The 20,101-nt window shown below is 37.8% G+C and overlaps 1 protein-coding gene and 2 long non-coding RNA genes across 4 annotated transcripts in view; 1 reads left to right on the top strand and 2 right to left on the bottom strand.

The window, feature by feature from the left end:
* Positions 1–20,101, bottom strand: part of arhgef4 (Rho guanine nucleotide exchange factor (GEF) 4) — a 196,806-nt gene that overhangs the window by 92,768 nt on the left and 83,937 nt on the right. For both annotated transcript variants that reach the window (XM_031307777.2, XM_031307776.2), the window contains exons 4-5: positions 17,326–17,598; positions 16,796–16,922 (exon numbers count right to left, since the gene is read on the bottom strand). In XM_031307777.2, the coding sequence (XP_031163637.1) occupies positions 16,796–16,922; positions 17,326–17,598 (400 nt within the window). The remainder of the gene's footprint in view (positions 1–16,795; positions 16,923–17,325; positions 17,599–20,101) is intronic.
* Positions 4,788–5,396, bottom strand: LOC116055768. Its single transcript, XR_004106399.2, has 2 exons — positions 5,191–5,396; positions 4,788–4,837 (listed from the first exon to the last, which is right to left on the bottom strand). It is a non-coding gene; the product is annotated as an uncharacterized LOC116055768 (long non-coding RNA).
* LOC116055769 lies at positions 5,673–6,774 on the top strand. The gene is made up of 3 exons (XR_004106400.2): positions 5,673–5,788; positions 5,877–5,944; positions 6,725–6,774. It is a non-coding gene; the product is annotated as an uncharacterized LOC116055769 (long non-coding RNA).

Genomic DNA, 20,101 nt, shown 5'->3' with positions numbered 1-20,101 from the left:
ACATTATGAGATAATTATGGTTCAACTGATACCTGACACCAACCTTTTAAAGCCTGGGGCCAATGTTGCTGTTTCTGAAATCAGTGGCTGGGTTTTTATTATGGCAATGTATTGCAGCTACTATACCAGTATAGTACATCCACATACTGCATTATTAATACCGGTTCAAATAACGCATCAATAAATAAATCAAGGTTGTATTGATTGTAGAGGAAGATAATACTGACTAAACTCCATCAGACTGCTTTAAATAACAGGCTGTTTACTGCCCTCTCTGGTTGAATGTTAAAGTCTGTTGCACTCCTGAGCACACTGAGCTGTGATGTCACCATGTACTGAGTGAGAGGAGGAGTTAAATATATCATCGCTGACGGGCAAAAAACGCCTATGTCCAAAACCGTTGCTTTTCAGGGAAAAAACAATAAAGGCTAATTTATTTATATATTATCATTAGGGCTGTCAAACGATTAAACTTTCTTAATCGCGATTAATCGTTGAATTTCTATAGTTAATCGTGATTAATTGCATGTTTTATCACATGATTATTTTGTATTTCAGAACTGTTTTTAAGTACATATTAACAATGGAAAGCAATTCTTACCAGTGTATCTTGATTGGGAATCAAATTAATGTAAAGAAAATGACTGTATGAACTTGATTTTAAGATTTGTATTTGTTTATTATATATTTAATCTAGTCACTCATTTGAATCTAGAGTCAATATTAGGGTTGGGTATTGTTTGGTTTGGATAACGGCGCTAAAGCGGTACGTTTAAAACGGTACCGGTGCCTTAACGGTGCCTGAACCGATACTTTTTAAGAAAGTTAAAAAAAGAAGGGTACTAAACAGTTGGCGACATTAAAGAACGGCTTGTTTATTGCTAAGGCCATATCGTCAAAATTAAATGTTTAATAGTAATGTAATCACTATAACAATAACTTATTTCACTAGTAAATAGCTGTTGAATGACAAAAACAACCACCAGATGGGAAAAGGGCATTTAACAACAACTTTGAATGCACCACGAGGCTGTAAATTACCAGTTTCATTGAACGCACCGTCTGTGTTTTTCCGACAACAGCAGCTGCAGATTGTTACATCCCGGTGTTGAATCCTCTACAGTAAAACACAGTCACACTTTACACCGTTTAGAGTTAGCTGTCAGCATTGTAACCGTGTTTAATCCAGCTACTAGCTAGCGGTAGGCTAACGTTAGCTGCTGTCGAGTATAGTGTTAACTAGCTAGCGGTAGGCTAACGTTAGCTGCTGTCAAGTATAGTGTTAACTAGCTAGCGGTAGGCTAACGTTAGCTGCTGTTGAGTATAGTGTTAACTAGCAAGCGGTAGGCTAACGTTAGCTGCTGTCGACTATAGTGTTAAATAGCGTCACGTGCAGCGATGTTTCTGTTTCCTGCAACGTCTGTTTCAGAGCATCAGAGAGAAGACCAGACATATCAGTGGCACCAGAATGAGGCACCGAAATCCGCGTTATAAATCAATCCGCGTTATAAAATCTGATGTTCTATTCTAAAGTAAACTAGCCAACAATATAACGGCTACAAGTCCAGCTGAAATGATTAGACCATTAAACACACAACTGGTTGGATCCTTTACACTTTCTACAATGGGAGGAGAGTTCTGCTTTGAGTACTTTTACTTTTAATACTTTAAGTACATTTTCCTGATGATACTTACATAATTTTACTTAAGTAACATTTCCAAGGATCTCAATACATCTTCCAACACTGCTCACAGCAGGAAGGCACTGCAAATCTTAAAACCTACAGACAGATGTAAAGGGTGACCCAAAAAAAAAAAAAAATTAAATGACAAAATATGGAGATACAAGGTTTCCTCCCGACAGCAACGATATAAGCCTGATAAACTGAGACATATTTATTTACTATCAGTCATCTGCCAATGTTTAGCTAATTAATCAAACAAATGTAGTGAAAGATCACAACTCCCCAAAGCCCGTAGTGGTGTCTTAAAAATAGCTACGGTCTACTTTCACTCCATGTAGATATCACGTTTACTATCATAGAGGGCTAATACAATCAGCAAGCATTCCTATTTGAGAAGCTGGAACCAGTGAAATATTAGCATTTTTGCGTATGCTAATAAAAAGTCAAAATTGTTTTGAATTTTGTTGTTGATTAATGCCTCCACTCCAATACGACTCTCAATACGCCCTCCATCTTCCACAGCTTTGAAAGATTGTCACTTTGTACAAACAGTATCTCTGTTAGTTTGGACAACCCACAGAACAGCAGTTTTTTTCTGGAACTACTTTTGTGCAACGAAATACCTATCCCTGACATGTTCTGTAATATCTCCAAATCTAGTCCCAAAACTACAGTTGTGTTCAGAATAACAGTAGTGTGTTTAAAAAAGTGAATAATGCTCAAAATCCTCAGAATAGTTTTTAATTCCATAATATCAATGCATTGGGAACACTGCACATTCAATTCCAAATCAAAACATGACCAAAATTGATCAAGTGTGTGTTCTACCTTTACAGAAAGTGAAGAAAAAGGAATATTAGGCTGTTCAAAAAAATAGCAGTATTTGCATTTTTCTTTACAAACAAACATTTACTGTATGAACTGAAAAATGTCTCAAGGGTTTGCTTTACTTTGAATCACTGCACTAATATTTAGTTGCATAACCATTAGGGATGCACCAATCCGACTTTTTCAGTCCCGATGCCAGGGCTTTGGGTATCTGTCGATACCCGATACCGATCCAATACCATTGTTGAATTAATAATAAACTGCATACCTTCCACCTTATACTTTCCTTCCACCATGTGGAAGAGACTAAAGACACCAGACTTTCCTAACTAAACATTACTTTCCTAACTAAGACAAAATAACATAGATGTAATGTATTGAATTCTTATTTATTTGTTATTTTAAAAACAATTCTGCAATCAAATCGAAAATATAATGTAATCAAACTTCTACTATCCATAAGTCATCATTTGTTGAGCATTAGTTAACTATTAGTTAATGGTTTGTTCATTATTACTTATTAATTGTTCATACATAGTTCATCATGAGTAAAGTATTTGTTCACACATTTATAAATGGTTTGTTCATCATAAACAAGCCTATTAGTTAATGGTTTGTTCATCATTATTAATTTATTGTTCTTACATAATTCATCATCAATAAAGCATTTGTTCACATAGTTATAAATGGTTTGTTCATAGTAAATAGGCCTATCTTGAAAAATATGTTTGTAAGTACATGATTTATACTTAATAAATAATGAAACAACCATTTATAAATGAAATAATTTTCCCATTATAAAACAAGTTGCTAACTATTGCTAAATGCTTTGTTCATCATTTGTAAAGCATTGCTCCTATGCTAATTCTCATAAATAAAGCATTTGTATACACACTCATAAATGGATTGTTCATAGTAAATAAGGCTCTCAATAATGATGTTTATAAATAGAAGTCTGACACTTAATAAGCATTGCAAAAACCATTGGTGAATTAAATACTTTTCCCTTTATAAACTATCTACAAACTATTAGTAATTTATTTGTTTATCATTTGTAAATCATAGTTCCTACATTCATTCTAATCAGTACAGCATTTGTAAATACAGTTAGTAAATGGTTGGTCCATAGTAAGTAAGCGCATGTAAAATGTTTTTTTAGTTTATTTTTTAATAATTCCTAAATGATGCATTAACCATTTGTAAATGAAGTAATTTTACCATTATCAACTAGGTATTCAGGAACATAAAAGGTTGTTTAAAACTAGTAAGTTAATGATTAACAGACCATCTACAACTACATTTGTTCATGTCATAAATAAAATGTTATGATTTGGAAAAAGGCCTAAACTACTAGCTGGGGTGTTAACACATCTGTTGCAAATACTTACCAATAATCTAATCCATGACTAATTCAGGAGTTACTGATGATTAGTTAAGTATATTGTGTGAGCCCATCTAAAGTGATTACTTTCTATGCTTTACAAATCATTTATAAATGAGTTGCAAAGGCTACCAGAACCTGGACACACATGTATTGTTCTATTTGGACACGCCTTCAGAAATATGCCTACGGATAGTTAGTGTGTTAATGCATCTTTAACAAGCACTTACCAAAACATCAATTCATGATTAACTCATGAGTTACTACTCATTAGTTGACTACATGGCGTGAGCCCATCTAAAGTGAGGACTTGTTATGCTTTACAAAGCATTTATGAATGAGTTGCAAAGGCTAGCAGATACAACAGAAACACAAGTAAAACAAGTATTTGTAACCCTTATTACAATGTAGTAAGAATGTACATTTATGAAATAGCTCATAGTAGTGTTATGTAGTTGATATCAGTGTGAATTTGGACCAGAACCAGAAGAAAACTAGATTGGTAAGAGCCAGAGAATTGAACATCAATAAAGAGACTAGGAAACCAGGATACAGTTTGAGAAGTGTATTAATATACACAGAAACATGGCATACATACAGATAAACACAAGTATGAAAAATAACTAAAATAATAAACGCACATAACAGAAACCCTTTTCAGTTCTATGAGCTCAATTGTTCTTTGATGACAAGAGTTCAGAGATGTTCAACGTTGGGGCCCATATGACTTTGGTTTCTGTTTGTCCTACCACCATGAAGAAGAAATCCAGGGCAATCCGTCTAAGTTCAGAGTCTCCATTCTGTAGCTCGCCACCCAGCCAACTGAACTGGGAATCTCTAAACCCTGGAAGTCTCTGGGATCTGAAGAGTCGATGTGGTCCAATATCCCTCTGTGGACCGGACCTCCCGTGAGTAGCGCTTCTCAAATCTCCACATCCTCCACCTGTAGATAAGGCCAAATCAGTTCTCTCAATTACTATTCAGTAATAAAATCAATTGCTTAGGTTACAATGAAAATAAAATGAGGTAATATTTCAGTTAACCCATATTGAAATATTTAAATCTCTATTCAGTTGTACAACCGTTCTTAAATTTCTTCTCTTGGGTATCAACCAAACCAATAGATAGAATCATTAGCCTTTTTGTGGCTAATAACCCTATTAGCATATGAATACAGCACCTTAGCTAACCTGTTAGCTTTGCACTATTAGCACCATTCTCTTAATACATCCATGATTAGCACCGATTAGCATGGATGCTAGCGAACTCAAGGCCTAGTGCTAAGGAATGACTCACCATTTTAATGGAATTCACTGCCTTTAACTCCGTGACGACAGTGGATTCAGCCACAGCTCTCTTTCATTCTATTCACAAGGCATAGCCAGTATTAGATAGTATATAGTATGTAGAATTGATTTAATTCACTAAATGTCGTTCTTTTTCTCTTAGCGAGTGAATAACAGCAGCCTTAGACGACCTTCCGATGCAGCGCCTAAAGGGACGTGAGGGGACGTAAATCTGGCGATCTAACGTAGCCTAGTTCATAGCTGATTGGTCAGCTCACGTACCCAAGTTCACCCATTGGCTTATTTACAAGCCCTTCAAAGTTAACAATAATGGAACCCCTATATTAGTTTGTTTTATTTTGAGACATTCCTTTTGTTTTCCAAGTTATTAAAATGTGGTCAAAAGTAGTTGTAAGAGCTTTGGGAGAAAATAGTGGAAAATGATTTAACTTTCACTTAGCTTTGATGAGCTTGTAAACCAATGGGTGAACTTGGGTCTGTGAGCTGACCAATCAGCTATCAACTAGGCTACGTTAGATCGCTAGATTTACGTCTCCTCACGTCCCTTTTGGCGCTACATCGGAACGTAAGCGGCTGTTATTCACTTGGTAAGAAAAAAAGAATGACATTTAGTGAATTAAATCAATTCTACAAACTATATACTATCTAATACTGGCTATGCCTAGTTGTGAATAGAATGAAAGAGAGCTGTGGCTGAATCCACTGTCGTCACGGAGTTAAAGGCAGTGAATTCCATTAAAATGGTGAGTCATTCCTTAGCACTAGGCCTTGAGTTCGCTAGCATCCATGCTAATCGGTGCTAATCATGGATGTATTAAGAGAATGGTGCTAATAGTGCAAAGCTAACGGGTCAGCTAAGGTGCTGTATTCATATGCTAATAGGGTAATTAGCCACAAAAGGCTAGCGGAGTACTAGGTATTGCCTGTGAAAAGGCTAATGATTCTATCTATTGGTTATGGAAAGTAATGTTGCTTTTCAACACTATTGCTAGCTGTGGGTATTTTGTTGAATGAATGTTCGTACAAATTGTGAGTTTAATTGTTTAACTGGAGTTTATGGAGAAGTAACTTTAAGAGGCTAATTTTTAGTGCATTCTTTCTACTGTTACCGGTGCAGGGAGGGATAAATAAGCACGCATGTCTTAATGCCTCTAGATTACAACATTAGCTTAAGTTATGGGAAAATAATACAATTTGAGAGATTTTTACATGCAATTTATGCAATTATGTTAAGAATAGTGTTAATGTTACTAAGGTAGGTTCCATAAAACGTGAATTAGAAATGTATTTTTTGTATAAAGGTTACCTATTAATATAAATGTACTATTGATACCTGAAAGGGATTTATATACTTTTGATACCCAAGAGAAGAAATTTAAGAATGGTTGTACAACTGAATAGAGATTTATATATTTCAATATGGGTTAACTGAAATATTACCTCATTTTCTTTTCATTGTAACCTAAGCAATTGATTTTATTACTGAATAGTAATTGAGAGAACTGATTTGGCCTTATCTACAGGTGGAGGATGTGGAGATTTGAGAAGCGCTACTCACGGGAGGTCCGGTCCACAGAGGGATATTGGACCACATCGACTCTTCAGATCCCAGAGACTTCCAGGGTTTAGAGATTCCCATTTCAGTTGGCTGGGTGGCGAGCTACAGGATGGAGACTCTGAACTTAGACGGATTGCCCTGGATTCCTTCTTCATGGTGGTAGGACAAACAGAAACCAAAGTCATATGGGCCCCAACTTTGAACATCTCTGAACTCTTGTCATCAAAGAACAATTGAGCTCATAGAACTGAAAAGGGTTTCTGTTATGTGCGTTTATTATTTTAGTTATTTTTCATATCTGTGTTTATCTGTATGTATGCCATGTTTCTGTGTATATTAATACACTTCTCAAACTGTATCCTGGTTTCCTAGTCTCTTTATTGATGTTCAATTCTCTGGCTCTTACCAATCTAGTTTTCTTCTGGTTCTGGTCCAAATTCACACTGATATCAACTACATAACACTACTATGAGCTATTTCATAAATGTACATTCTTACTACATTGTAATAAGGGTTACAAATACTTGTTTTACTTGTGTTTCTGTTGTATCTGCTAGCCTTTGCAACTCATTCATAAATGCTTTGTAAAGCATAGCAAGTCCTCACTTTAGATGGGCTCACGCCATGTAGTCAACTAATGAGTAGTAACTCATGAGTTAATCATGAATTGATGTTTTGGTAAGTGCTTGTTAAAGATGCATTAACACACTAACTATCCGTAGGCATATTTCTGAAGGCGTGTCCAAATAGAACAATACATGTGTGTCCAGGTTCTGGTAGCCTTTGCAACTCATTTATAAATGATTTGTAAAGCATAGAAAGTAATCACTTTAGATGGGCTCACACAATATACTTAACTAATCATCAGTAACTCCTGAATTAGTCATGGATTAGATTATTGGTAAGTATTTGCAACAGATGTGTTAACACCCCAGCTAGTAGTTTAGGCCTTTTTCTAAATCATAACATTTTATTTAAGACATGAACAAATGTAGTTGTATATGGTCTGTTAATCATTAACTTCCTAGTTTTAAACAACCTTTTACGTTCCTGAGTAACTAGTTGATAATGGTAAAATTACTTCATTTACAAATGGTTAATGCATCATTTAGGAATTATTAAAAAATAAACTAAAAAAACATCTTACATGGGCTTACTTACTATGGACCAACCATTTACTAACTGTATTTACAAATGCTGTACTGATTAGAATGAATGTAGGAACTATGATTTACAAATGATAAACAAATAAATTACTAATAGTTTGTAGATAGTTTATAAAGGGAAAAGTATTTAATTCACCAATGGTTTTTGCAATGCTTATTAAGTGTCAGACTTCTATTTATAAACATCATTATTGAGAGCCTTATTTACTATGAACAATCCATTTATGAGTGTGTATACAAATGCTTTATGAGAATTAGCATAGGAGCAATGCTTTACAAATGAGAAACAAAGCATTTAGCAATTGTTAGCAACTTGTTTTATAATGGGAAAATTATTTCATTTATAAATGGTTGTTTCATTATTTATTAAGTATAAATCATGTACTTACAAACATATTTTTCAAGATAGGCCTATTAACTATGAACAAACCATTTATAACTATGTGAACAAATGCTTTACTGATGATGAAATATGTAAGAACAATAAATTAATAATGATGAACAAACCATTAACTAATAGGCTTGTTTATGATGAACAAACCATTTATAACTGTGTGAACAAATACTTTACTCATGATGAACTATGTATGAACAATTAATAAGTAATAATGAACAAACCATTAATTAATAGTTAACTAATGCTCAACAAATGATGACTTATGGATAGTTATTATAAAGTGCTACCCAATAATGGGCCTTTATATAGGTTTATAATGGCTTATTCTACTGTCAGGAGTACATAGAATATCATAAAAACATTTTAATGTCATCATGTTTACTAAAAGCATTGATTACTAAAGGGTTTGCTTGGCTCATCAACATTATACAGTAACATTATATGAAGGAGAATCCATGAAACAGTTACAGAATCTAAACTAGTTTTTTTTCTGCAAACTGCAAAGTAGTAAAATAAACTCAAATCGAATGAATACACATACAAACAACTTTAACATTGTTTCCCTTTCAAAACAAAATAGTTGTAAGCTAGTTGTATAAACACTAGCTTGGCCACAGGTAAGTTAGGTTGTAGTGTGGTTGTAGTGGGCGACTGAATGTAGCTCCGCTGTCAGCCTTCTTCGCTGTTTGAATAATGTTTGTATGTTGGCGGACGTATTTCAGCGAGGCAAGGCATCTTAAATCCAGTAATCATTGCTCTTAACCCGTCTTTCTCAATGGTCTGTAGCGGGACCGTAGCTGGATTGCGTTCATAATGTTGCTCTGCTGCATGCTTGAAGTGACATGTCTTTAACGTTAGCACAGTAACGTTAGCACGGCCGCGTAACGTTAGAACGACGGGCAACAACAGTGGCTAAATTATGTCTGATTTTTTAGAAACAAAAAACCTTGCAACAACAGACGGCTCCTCTCTTGAGCATATGTTGTTCTGGTGTATCTCCGGTCTTTCTTCATCCTCTAACTTTCTTCTCTGTTCTTGAATGTGCAGTAGACCAGAGCCTCTCCCAGCTTAACAGACTGTTATGCTACCTGGCTAGCTAGCAGCTATAATGTTACCCAACATGCTGTTCGGCGGTGTAGCTACATTTATAAATGTAAAATTATTAGTGTTAGAAACTGTTTAAGTCACAAATTGTTATGTGCTATGGTGTTTTATCCTTTTAAATTAAGTAAGTTGTGGGTTATCAATTGTTGTGTTATAAAGTTACTACCATGAGTGAGAAAGGTACGCAGTTAACAGTTAAGAGGGGTCCCAGTGCTGCGACGGAGGAAAAAAAAAAAAAAAACTGGATCGGCCCGTGGATCTGTTAATTTTTCCGATCCCCGATCCAGCTATTTTGTCAATATCGGGGCCGATATCCGATCTTAATATCGGATCGGTGCACCCCTAATAACCATTATTTCTGAGAACTGCTTTACATCTGTGTTGCATGGAGTCAACCAACTTCTGGCACCTGTGAACAGGTATTCCAGCCCAGGACCATTGAACTACATTCCACAATTCCTCTGCATTACTGGGTTTTGCCTCAGAAACAGCATTTTTGATGTCACCCCACAAGTTTCTATGGGATTGAGGTCTGGGGATTGGGCTGGCCACTCCATAACATCAATCTTTGCTCGCTTACTGGTGTGTTTTGGGTCATTGTCTTGTTGAAAGACCCATTTCAAAGGCATTTCCTCTTCAGCATAAGGCAACATGACTTCTTCAAGTATTTTGATGTATTGAAACTGATCCATGATCCCTGGTATGCGATAAATAGGCCCAAAACCACAGTATGAGAAACATCCCATAACACCACCATGCTTTACTGTCTTCACAGTGTACTGTGGCTTGAATTCAGTGCATGAGGGTCATCGGACAAACTGTCTGCGGCCCCTAGACCCAAAAAGAACAATTTTGCTCTCATCAGTCCACAGAATGTTGCCCCATTTCTCCTTTGGCCAGTCAATGTGTCTTTTGGCAAATTTCAACCTATTCAGTACATGTGTTTTTTTCAGCAATGGGACTTTGCGGGGGCTTCTAGCTGATAGCTTAGCTTCACATAGCCTTCTTCTGATCGTAACAGTACTCACAGGTAACTTTAAGTCTTCTTTGATTTTCCTGGAGCTGATCATTGGTTGAGCCTTTGCCATTTTGGCTATTCTTCGATCCATTAGAATGGTAGTTGACCATTTTTTCCCACGTCGTTCAGGCTTTGGATGCCATTTCAAGGCATTTGAAATCATTTTGGCTGAGCAACCTATAATTTTCTGCACTTCTTTATATGTTTTCCCCTCTCCAATCAACTTTTTAATCAAAGTCCGCTGTTCCTCAGAGCAATGTCTGGAATGACCCATTTTGCTGAGCATTTCAGTGTGAAATGCACTGTAACCAGCATGCACAACATTTGCTTCCTTCCTTCCTTAAATATGGGCCATAACTGACACCTGTTTCTTCACAGAATCAATCACCTCACTAACTGAACACAACACTGCTATTATTTTGAACGTGCCCCTTTCAATTACAGATTCAATTACACAGAATGAGCAGCATGCATGTCATGACTGTTGGGTCTGTTGGTTTTCTATGACTCTACAACACTTACTAGGAAATTATTTGCCATGTAGAAATATCACTTCTAACAAAAAAATGTATGTATGAGGTTAGTGATGTTGGACTGCTATTATTTCGAACACAATTGTATCTGCATAGATAGATCCTAATAGAGGTAAGAGAGGAAAAGGTTTTTTTGTACTGCCGATTCAGGGTGAAAGACTAAAAAGGTACGTAAGTGATGGCTATTCTGCTTGAGTTTGTTTGATTGTGGCATTTTACAGAGTTGGTTATTTAAGTATTTATTAGACTGAAAGAGCTCAGAGAGTTTGTGGAACATAGCAAAGTCACACCGCTCACACAGGGGCGAAGGAAACAAACGTTAGTGGTAACATTGTATATATAAACAGTAGGGGAGGGGTTATGTTAACAAGGAATTCAGTGTGTCATCCAACCTTGATTTCAGATTACATTCCTGGCTACTTTCAGCCATATTGGCTCTGTGATGGCCATGACCGAGGTATGTTATATGTATTGTGTAGAGGCGGTACATCATGCAACATCTATACAACATTATGAGATAATTATGGTTCAACTGATACCTGACACCAACCTTTTAAAGCCTGGGGCCAATGTTGCTGTTTCTGAAATCAGTGGCTGGGTTTTTATTATAGCAATGTATTCCAGCTACTATACCAGTATAGTAGAATGTGATTATAAAGAAATCACTGATTTTGTTCGTTTTTGCAATATCACGTTGTGCAATATCAATATCAAAAATGTACTGAAAAGTATGCAATATTCCGTGTATTTTGTGAGATGTACATAGAGACAGCGAAAGAAACGACAAGCGTGAGGACAGAAAGAGAGAGTGCAAACTGCGAAGCGTGTGTTTAAATAAACCCTTGTGTTGTACAAAAACCTGTTCTTTTGATATTCTATTAATCTATTTTGGTGTGTTTTCAACTTGTGTGTTTTCATATATGTTTAAGAATATCGGAATGAATATCAATATCGCAATACTTATGCTCAATATCGCAATATCACATTTTGTCAATATCGGGCAACCCTAACACACACACACACACACACACACACACACACACACACACACACACACACACACACACACACACACACACACTGCAGATATACCAAGGAGGACACGGAGGATTAAAAAAACATGGACTCTTCAGAAGAGGTCATTATCTTCACTTGAGTTTCTGCGTGGGAAAGTCACCAGACGCCACAATCTTCTGAACATAGTCCTACTGAGAAATCCAGAGAGAGTTGTGTGGAGCTGATAGTCTTAATTAGCTTTGTAGCAACTCATTTGGTAATGGCTTGAATGTAACAGACGTTCATTAATATCAAAGAGTTACGCACTAAAGCTTTAATAAAATATTTGACATTGCATACATTTAAATTCCTTCTAGACACCTTTATCAGTGCCATATTTAATATGCAGTCCAAAGCCAGTGTTGCCCAAAGCTCTGTCATGGTTGAATCATGGTCAATGAACAAGCAAATCTAAAGCCGAGCACCTCAGGCTAACAGCTGACTGTCTGACTTCTTAAGGTCGAGCCACCATTACTATTAGTGGTGTTGGATTTCAGCCTAATGAAACCACCGTAGAGATGATTACATGAGAAAAAGAGATGTATCACTGTACAGATTAACTCTGCTCTGCTGGGGTTCAGAATGATAAAGCATAGCCCCGTGTAAAAAGATTAAAGTGGCTTTGTGTGTGCGGTCCCATGCAGTGCTACTTCCCATTCAGTGAGGTAGCACTGCAGCGGTCTCGTGATTCGGCTGACAATTCAATTTAGTCCAACGAATTTAATTCCACTGATGACATCTGCAGCAAGAGCACTGAGCTCCCTGTGAGAGCAGTGAGAGGTGTACAGACACTTTGACATGATAGCTCATCCGTCCCCACTTCTGCACCCAGGGGACTTAGTTACCAGTTTATTAGGTACACCAAAGCTAAGGCCTTCTAGTATTTAGCAGTCTGGCGTTGATGACGTTAACATCACGTTTGATGTCATATTCAATACCTCAAGATCAATATAGTGAAGAGACTTCATTTTTTCTTTTTCTTTTTTAGAAATGGAGAAATGCACCATTTGGAGGAAGTCTTCCTTGCGATTGTAGGCCTTCTAGATTTCAGATAGTATTATCATGATAGCTTAAATCTGGGCTTTTCCAAAGAGGGTTTTTCTTTGATCGTTTGTCATCTGGCCTGGAACTCCAGCGTCTTTTCAGAGGCTACATTTACATTGCTAAGTTTTGGTTTAAAAACAAATATATTTTTCTACTTTTCCCCTCTCATTCCCCCTGCTCTGGCATTTCCCCCTCTCATTCCCCCCTGCTTTGGTGTTCCCCCCTCTCATTCCCCCTGCTCTGGCATTTCCCCCTCTCATTCCCCCTGCTCTGGTGTTTCCCCCTCTCATTCCCCCTGCTCTGGTGTTTCCCCCTCTCATTCCCCCTGCTCTGGTGTTTCCCCCTTTCATTCCCCCTGCTTTGGTGTTTCAGAGCCCCTGAACCGGAGACATTTGGAAACCCTTCTGACCCGTTTTGGTTTGGAATCTGCGGTGTCGTGCTGCAGTCTCAACGGCCGCAAACGGAGACCTTTGGTAACACCGACTCTGACGCAAATGTTTCTCCTCCTGATTGGGTCTTATTGGTCACGACGTCTCGGTCTCCGAGACTAAGCTACATACGTTACCATGGCATCTACCAGCAACAGGCGGATTATATCCAGATTATGTCCAGTATATCAGAATGTTGATGAGATATTTTGGTTTGGGCGTGTTAGTTTAAACAAAGATTAGTTCTTCTACTGGAGCTAAAAACACTTAGAGTGCACGGAGATCACTTTTGGCTCAATACTTTGCTTACTGCTTAAAAAAAAGTGATCTAAAGTAGAAGTTGTTGAAATAATCTTATAACACTGACAGACCTTTAGAGCTTTTTACTTAAGCAAAAATGAAGGACATTAGTTCAAAGAAAAGAGTTTTAGGCTCAAAACAACACATCTGATTGGACAGCAGCAGTTAAGTGAAAAAGAGGTATGCTAATCAGTTTAATGTAAAACCATAGTATGTAAAAGGCAGGGGGAATAACGAGAGCTAAATGAGTGTGTTGAAATTTGCACTTTGGGACTGTTTGTTATTTTATTAAGGGGCCACTGGAGGAGTTTTGTGGCCTCTAACCTAAAAAGACGTGGCCCTCCCCTCGTCATTAATAATTTTCCTATGACCCTCCAAAACGATTTGAAAAAAAGGAATGACCCTCCCCTCGCGTGCAAGTTTGCACTTAGCAAAGAAGTACAGATACCATTTGACTTTTACAGCCATGACGTACAGGAGTTAACCTCTGCATTCTCATCTTACACATCCCACTCCTCTGTTATGGTGTGGTGGCCATTTCAGTAGATTTACTCACTGACATTGTTGTGGAAACACAGTAGCCTAAGCATTGAAACTAAATGCACACTTCATGCATTACTGCATTACTTCAAATACTAAGTTACTCCTCTAGTAAACTAGTATTCATATGAAATAAAACAATAAAACATTGAGACCATTCAGCAAAGGACGCTGGGATATAACCAATTCAACACTGGTTGCTATGGACTTGTCACTATCGTCATTGTATATTTTAGCACATAGGTAAAGCCGCCGAAGCTGAACATTATATTCCAAAACATATATGTTTATTTTTAAAGTTTTTAAGTTACATTGTAACAATTTAACAATTCGCCCTTATGAAATCCAATCGCGGCACGGCTGTTTTGGAACGCAATAGACAGACGCTTAAATTCAACTAAAATGTAACGGTGAACAATCAGTGTTGGACCTACAGTCTGTTGAGATGCCTCTCCAAACGCAGAAACCAAGCGCAGTCAACAATAAAACGTTAAGACACGTTGAGAAAAAAGATCCGCATTTTGCCGTAATCCAATGACATGGAAAAAAAGTAATCCACAGCGATCAGTAGATCCACAAAAAGGTAAATGATACGGTGTATCCAGCAAGGCCGATACGAGCGTCACATTCACCAGCCAGCTCCAAACAGGTGAACGAGGCCTCTCCACTTCACCGTTTAAACAAAACCTGCAATCAATTAGTAAGCTGACATCACATGTATATACATGGCATTTAGGAAACCTTTATTGCAAGGTTGGCACGGCAAGATGTCCAGACTAGTGCAACAGTAATTTTCGTTTTTTGCGTTCTGCTGCTCCCATCGTCAGCCAGGTAATATTTTTTTTACTAAAGCAGTATATGAAATCAGATGTATTACCTATCACCATTTAGTTGTTTTGTGTTATTTAAGATATTTATTTAATATCTGGTCATGCCAGATGTAATTATTCCACAAATTTTTTAAACAATGCAATTACCCGTTTGAGCCACCAGGGAGCAGTGCTCCTCCTGCCCCCCCCCCCAGCAAACTCCTCGTATGCGGTCAGACCATCTGCTAGGGGGCCGGGACTGAGAGCTACATGGATAAATATGCACTAAACAAGCCCCTTTGAAATTTTGCTCTTTTCATGAATAAAAAAGTTGGGTGACCCCCCCACCCAGACTAAAAAATGTTGGATGACCCTCCCCTCAGCAGAAAATAAAAAGACATGACCCTCCCCTATTTTCCTCCAGTGGTCCATTCCATAAATACCGAACGGTCCCTTATAGGTTAGGTTTCTTGTCTTGTTATATTTGGCAAGACATGTATGTAAATGTTACATTTGGTAGTTATTAAGGCAAAGTTCTTGTTTGGCTGGTAAGACAATATTAAACAGCCATGTGTTCAGCTTTTGTGTTGAATTAAAAATACTTTCTTCCTAAAACAATGTGTTCATACCCAGGTATCAAACAATATAGTTTCAGTAGTGGTACTAAAATCGGGCAAGATAATAGACCATATTGAAGAATTTGAAACAAAGCTCACATAATTTACAGGGCTGATGTGTTTCAGTGAGATTGGCTTAAATGTTTCTTTCATTTTAGCAAGTCTGATAATGTAGAAGTCTCTTTCCCTCTCTCTGTCACAACAGCACCACAAAAAAAAAAAATTAAAAGAGCGCAAATTTAAAATTCCCTGTCTCCCCTGAAGAGAGAAGAATCTGATGGCATAGTAGTAGTTTGTATGCATGTGTATGGTAAGAGGGACGTTGTCAATGTTGCAGTACAGTGAGAACTTACTGCAGCCAGCAGGGGAAATAAGGAACTGCACTGGTTCTGTGCTAATGCCAGCCTCAACCAAAACGCTATGAGGCAGCACAGTTCACTGAGGTTTTCTTGTGTTGCTAGCAGCAGTTTTAAGCAATAAAATGTGTGCATATCCATTTAGTGCAATGTGTTTGTGGTTACAGCACATGCAACATGTAAACTAGTGACTCAGTTTCAGTTACACCCTGCACAAATTCAACATCGATTCACGGACATTAAATTAGGCTCATCAAGATAAACATTGATCAGCAATACTGTGGTATTCCAGAAAGAGGATGCACATGATGTGCATCATTGAACATAGTAATGTACAGACCTGGACACACCAATATGTACCAATGTAATAATGACTTTCAGCCTGTGTAGTTGCAATAGAGAAACATGATAAAATAAACTGTTACATGAGACAGTTCACTCACCTCCTCCTGTTAAAATGGTGGATTGGATTGGACACAGACACACACACACACATACACACACACACACAAACAAACAAACAAACAAACACACCCACAATATTTTGGTTGAGTATCTAGTAACCCAAAAAATCACAGGCTCAAATGCTCCAACAGCCATTGGAACCATTCAACAACCCCAGGTGAATCTGAATAAGTGCAGGAGACTTAACCGGAGTGGGTACTTACAGCAGTAGATGTGTCTTCTCCAGCCCAGGCAGTCAAGACCGATGGGGGTGCTCTGAGAAAAGCAGTGGGATTTGAGGGGCATCCCCCGGAAGGCTTCAATGGGCCCCAAGGTGACTCCAGCATCAGTCTGTGGGAATAAAAGGGGATTTTTTTTTTTTTTTTCAAATCACTGATATTATCACAGACATTCATTTGTCTGCTAATGATGAACTAGACATGAACCCAGTAAAACAACAATCACTCAATCTATACGACTGAAAAGAAAACAATACAAGGTGAATGGGCATGCATGAATGATTGGTGCAGAAGAGTGGAAATTAAGGAGGCCATGCCTGAAACAGAAAGTGAAGTGATGACAGGCTTCATATCCAAGAAAAACCTGTCAGAAGCCACCAGAGAGAAAACAGACTGTCCAGGAAGAACGGAAACTCAGAAGCGAGGCAGAGAAGGGAGAAGATGAGTATCACAAAGACTTCCAAGGTTTTGGATCTTTTGCTTTGGTGGATCATGGCGCTGTGGCCACATCTTACTTTGTCCATGTCTTCAGATAACGGTGTGTTGAGTTGGCCCAGGCTCCCCCTGATGGCTCTGGCCAGTTTGCGTTTGTTTTTCTTTTGCTCTTCAATCCAGAGGTCATCTGAAAACTTTGGCCTTCGCTGCTGGCCACATCCATCGCAGCCCGCGTCCACCCAGCAGCCAGACCTCAGCCCAGCGAGAACCACAGAGGCCTTCCCCTCGCACTTCACCCCCAACAGCCTTCTTGTTCTGGACTGGCTGGCGGGTCGGCCCTCTGTCTGTGTACCCTTTTGAGTGAACAGTTAATTGGTTAGTCACAGTCACCTTTTCTATACCAATTCCACCCCCTTTTTGTCCCCCAGGTACAGTGCACAACTGTGGCTACTTTTAACGGGAATGTATTTGTATTTGTATAAGGGCTGCACAATATATATATATATATATATATATATATATATATATATATATATATATATATATATATATATATATATATAACTTTCTGTCATATTTGCTGAAACTGACCCTATGTTCCAGTAAAACTACATGAAGCAGGTAATTAAAAAAAAATAAATCCAGCTCTTCTGGCACCACCTACAGCCTGTAGTGCGATGAGCAACAATCCACCGCTCCCTGTTCAGATGCACCAATCAGGGCCAGGGGTGTCTAACTGCTTGTCAATCACTGCTCATGCACACGCATTAATTCTCCCTTGTGGGAGGAGGGGCTTAGGAGACCGTTTTTGGCAGAAAGGGGGGAGGGACTGAGGGGGACTGTTGTTGATGTTCAAATTTTTTGGCTAAGTCCTGGATCTTCGCAATCCTACCGACAGCACCTTTAACGCAATATCAACTTTCGTAGTAAACATATTGCAAAGACTGCGACATATTGCAAATTATTTTTTGTGTTAGTTGAAAGTAGAAAACTGCACTTTAAGATTTAACGGTCGTTCTTTTTTAGTGCTGCCTTTTATATTCAATTCAATGTTCAATTTGCTCAATAAAAGAAAGTTGGAAATGATATTCTTTCTTTGGTTTTAAATTCAACAAGCAGTCTGTTGTATTTTACCAGAACACTGAAAGCAGCAGAACAGAGTACACTTTAATATCTGTTTATTTATCACAAGTAATATCGTTATCGCGATACTCAATGTTATCGCATATTGCATATTTTCGTCATATCATGCAGTCCTAGTTTGTATTAGGGCTGCACAATTAATCGCAATTTTTTTTAAATAGTGCAATATCCAAATCGCATTGGGGTGCAACATTTGTTAAAGGCAAAATATGTGTCATACCATTCTAAAATAAAGTATCGTGGTGCTGCAGAGACGTCCCAGCCTACAAATTCCATCCTACAGACTAAAGAAAAAATCTGTTTGGTACAGACCCTCACAAAAAAATCACACTTCAATCATTTTTTTATATATATATATATATATATATATTTTTCAATGAAAATTAGAATAATGATACAAAAATGATCATTCCCTTCAATATCGTGAATCATATCGCAATCGCAATATCAGTCAAAAATAATCGCAAGGATGGATCTTGTACTACAGGTGCTTCCATTCACTGAACACAGCTGGTTAGTCAACCCCAACACCCAGATTCAGAGTCTTGGCTATTAGGTTGTCATTGTGTGTATTTTACAATTTTGCTCACACAGCAAGGTTCAGACCTGTGGCAGTGTACACAATGAAATTAAATGAAATAATTGAGAATCTAGTTTCATGACTCTCTTCCAATATGCAGTGTTTTTCCCCATAAACTTCTTCCACTGCCTTTTTTTCCTTCATTTATTCCAGTAGCAATTTGTATTGCCCAGATTACAAACTAGCCAGTTCCATATGGTTCTACAATTTTAATCAAATAAAATATACAGAGCAAATGTACTGGAAAAATAAGTTATTAGTTTTTTTTTAAAACAATGAAATGGACAAATATGTAAAAGAATGAAATGGAAAAATGGAACAGATTCACTTCTGTTTTGTGTCAAATCACACTGACTCTGAGATACATGCATGAGACATGGCGTGCTTAGTGAAGTGAACTCTCCTGCTCTTTTGTACCACCACTTGAATTTCTCCTTGATTTCACTGTGCCACTGCCTACATCAACAGTGAAAATGTATGCATTTTTTGAATGTCTGTTTGAGGAGTCGTTCAGGTATTTTTAAAGTGGAGAAGTATCAGTGAAAGTGTCAAAGGCATGACAAAACATACACATAATTTACATTAGCTGCTCAGTTATGTCACTAGTCAGCTGTTCTCATTAACTGTGTAACACTGGAGGGAACCTAAGCTTTATGTAGAGACACAAAGCAGTCTCTGCCCTTTTGATGTCTCTATAAAGTGTGTTGAGATCTAAACATTTGGAAAACTTAAAAAAAAAAAATAACTGAGTTATTGTCAAAATCACTCAAAAGTAATACAAGTATTTTTTGCCAGATCACATTGCAAGGCAGTGGGACATTTTTTTTTATCGAATTGAACATCAAGTAGGAGGATGCCACAAGGGGGGGCTGGTCCTCAAGTAATCCTTCTCTGGCTATGTATCACAGGACTATTGTAGGAACTGGCAGGGAGGTGGGGATGATGGTAACCAGCTAACTCCCAGAATGGAAATCTACCACACTGCTGGGGGCCGAGAGGGAGAAAGAGTTGACTCTGCTGTTTTCTCTCCTCTTCATCTGGTTCACAGAGAGCCACAGAGAAAGAGGGACTTGTTCTCTGTCCCAACCCAGATACTGACAGATATAGATACACTGGCAACCACCCTGACACAC

Source organism: Sander lucioperca, chromosome 23 (genome assembly GCF_008315115.2).
Source record: "Sander lucioperca isolate FBNREF2018 chromosome 23, SLUC_FBN_1.2, whole genome shotgun sequence".
In the NCBI taxonomy this organism is placed as follows: domain Eukaryota; kingdom Metazoa; phylum Chordata; class Actinopteri; order Perciformes; family Percidae; genus Sander; species Sander lucioperca.
Note: the sequence above shows the minus strand (reverse complement) of the source record. Positions and strands in the feature narration are given on the sequence as shown.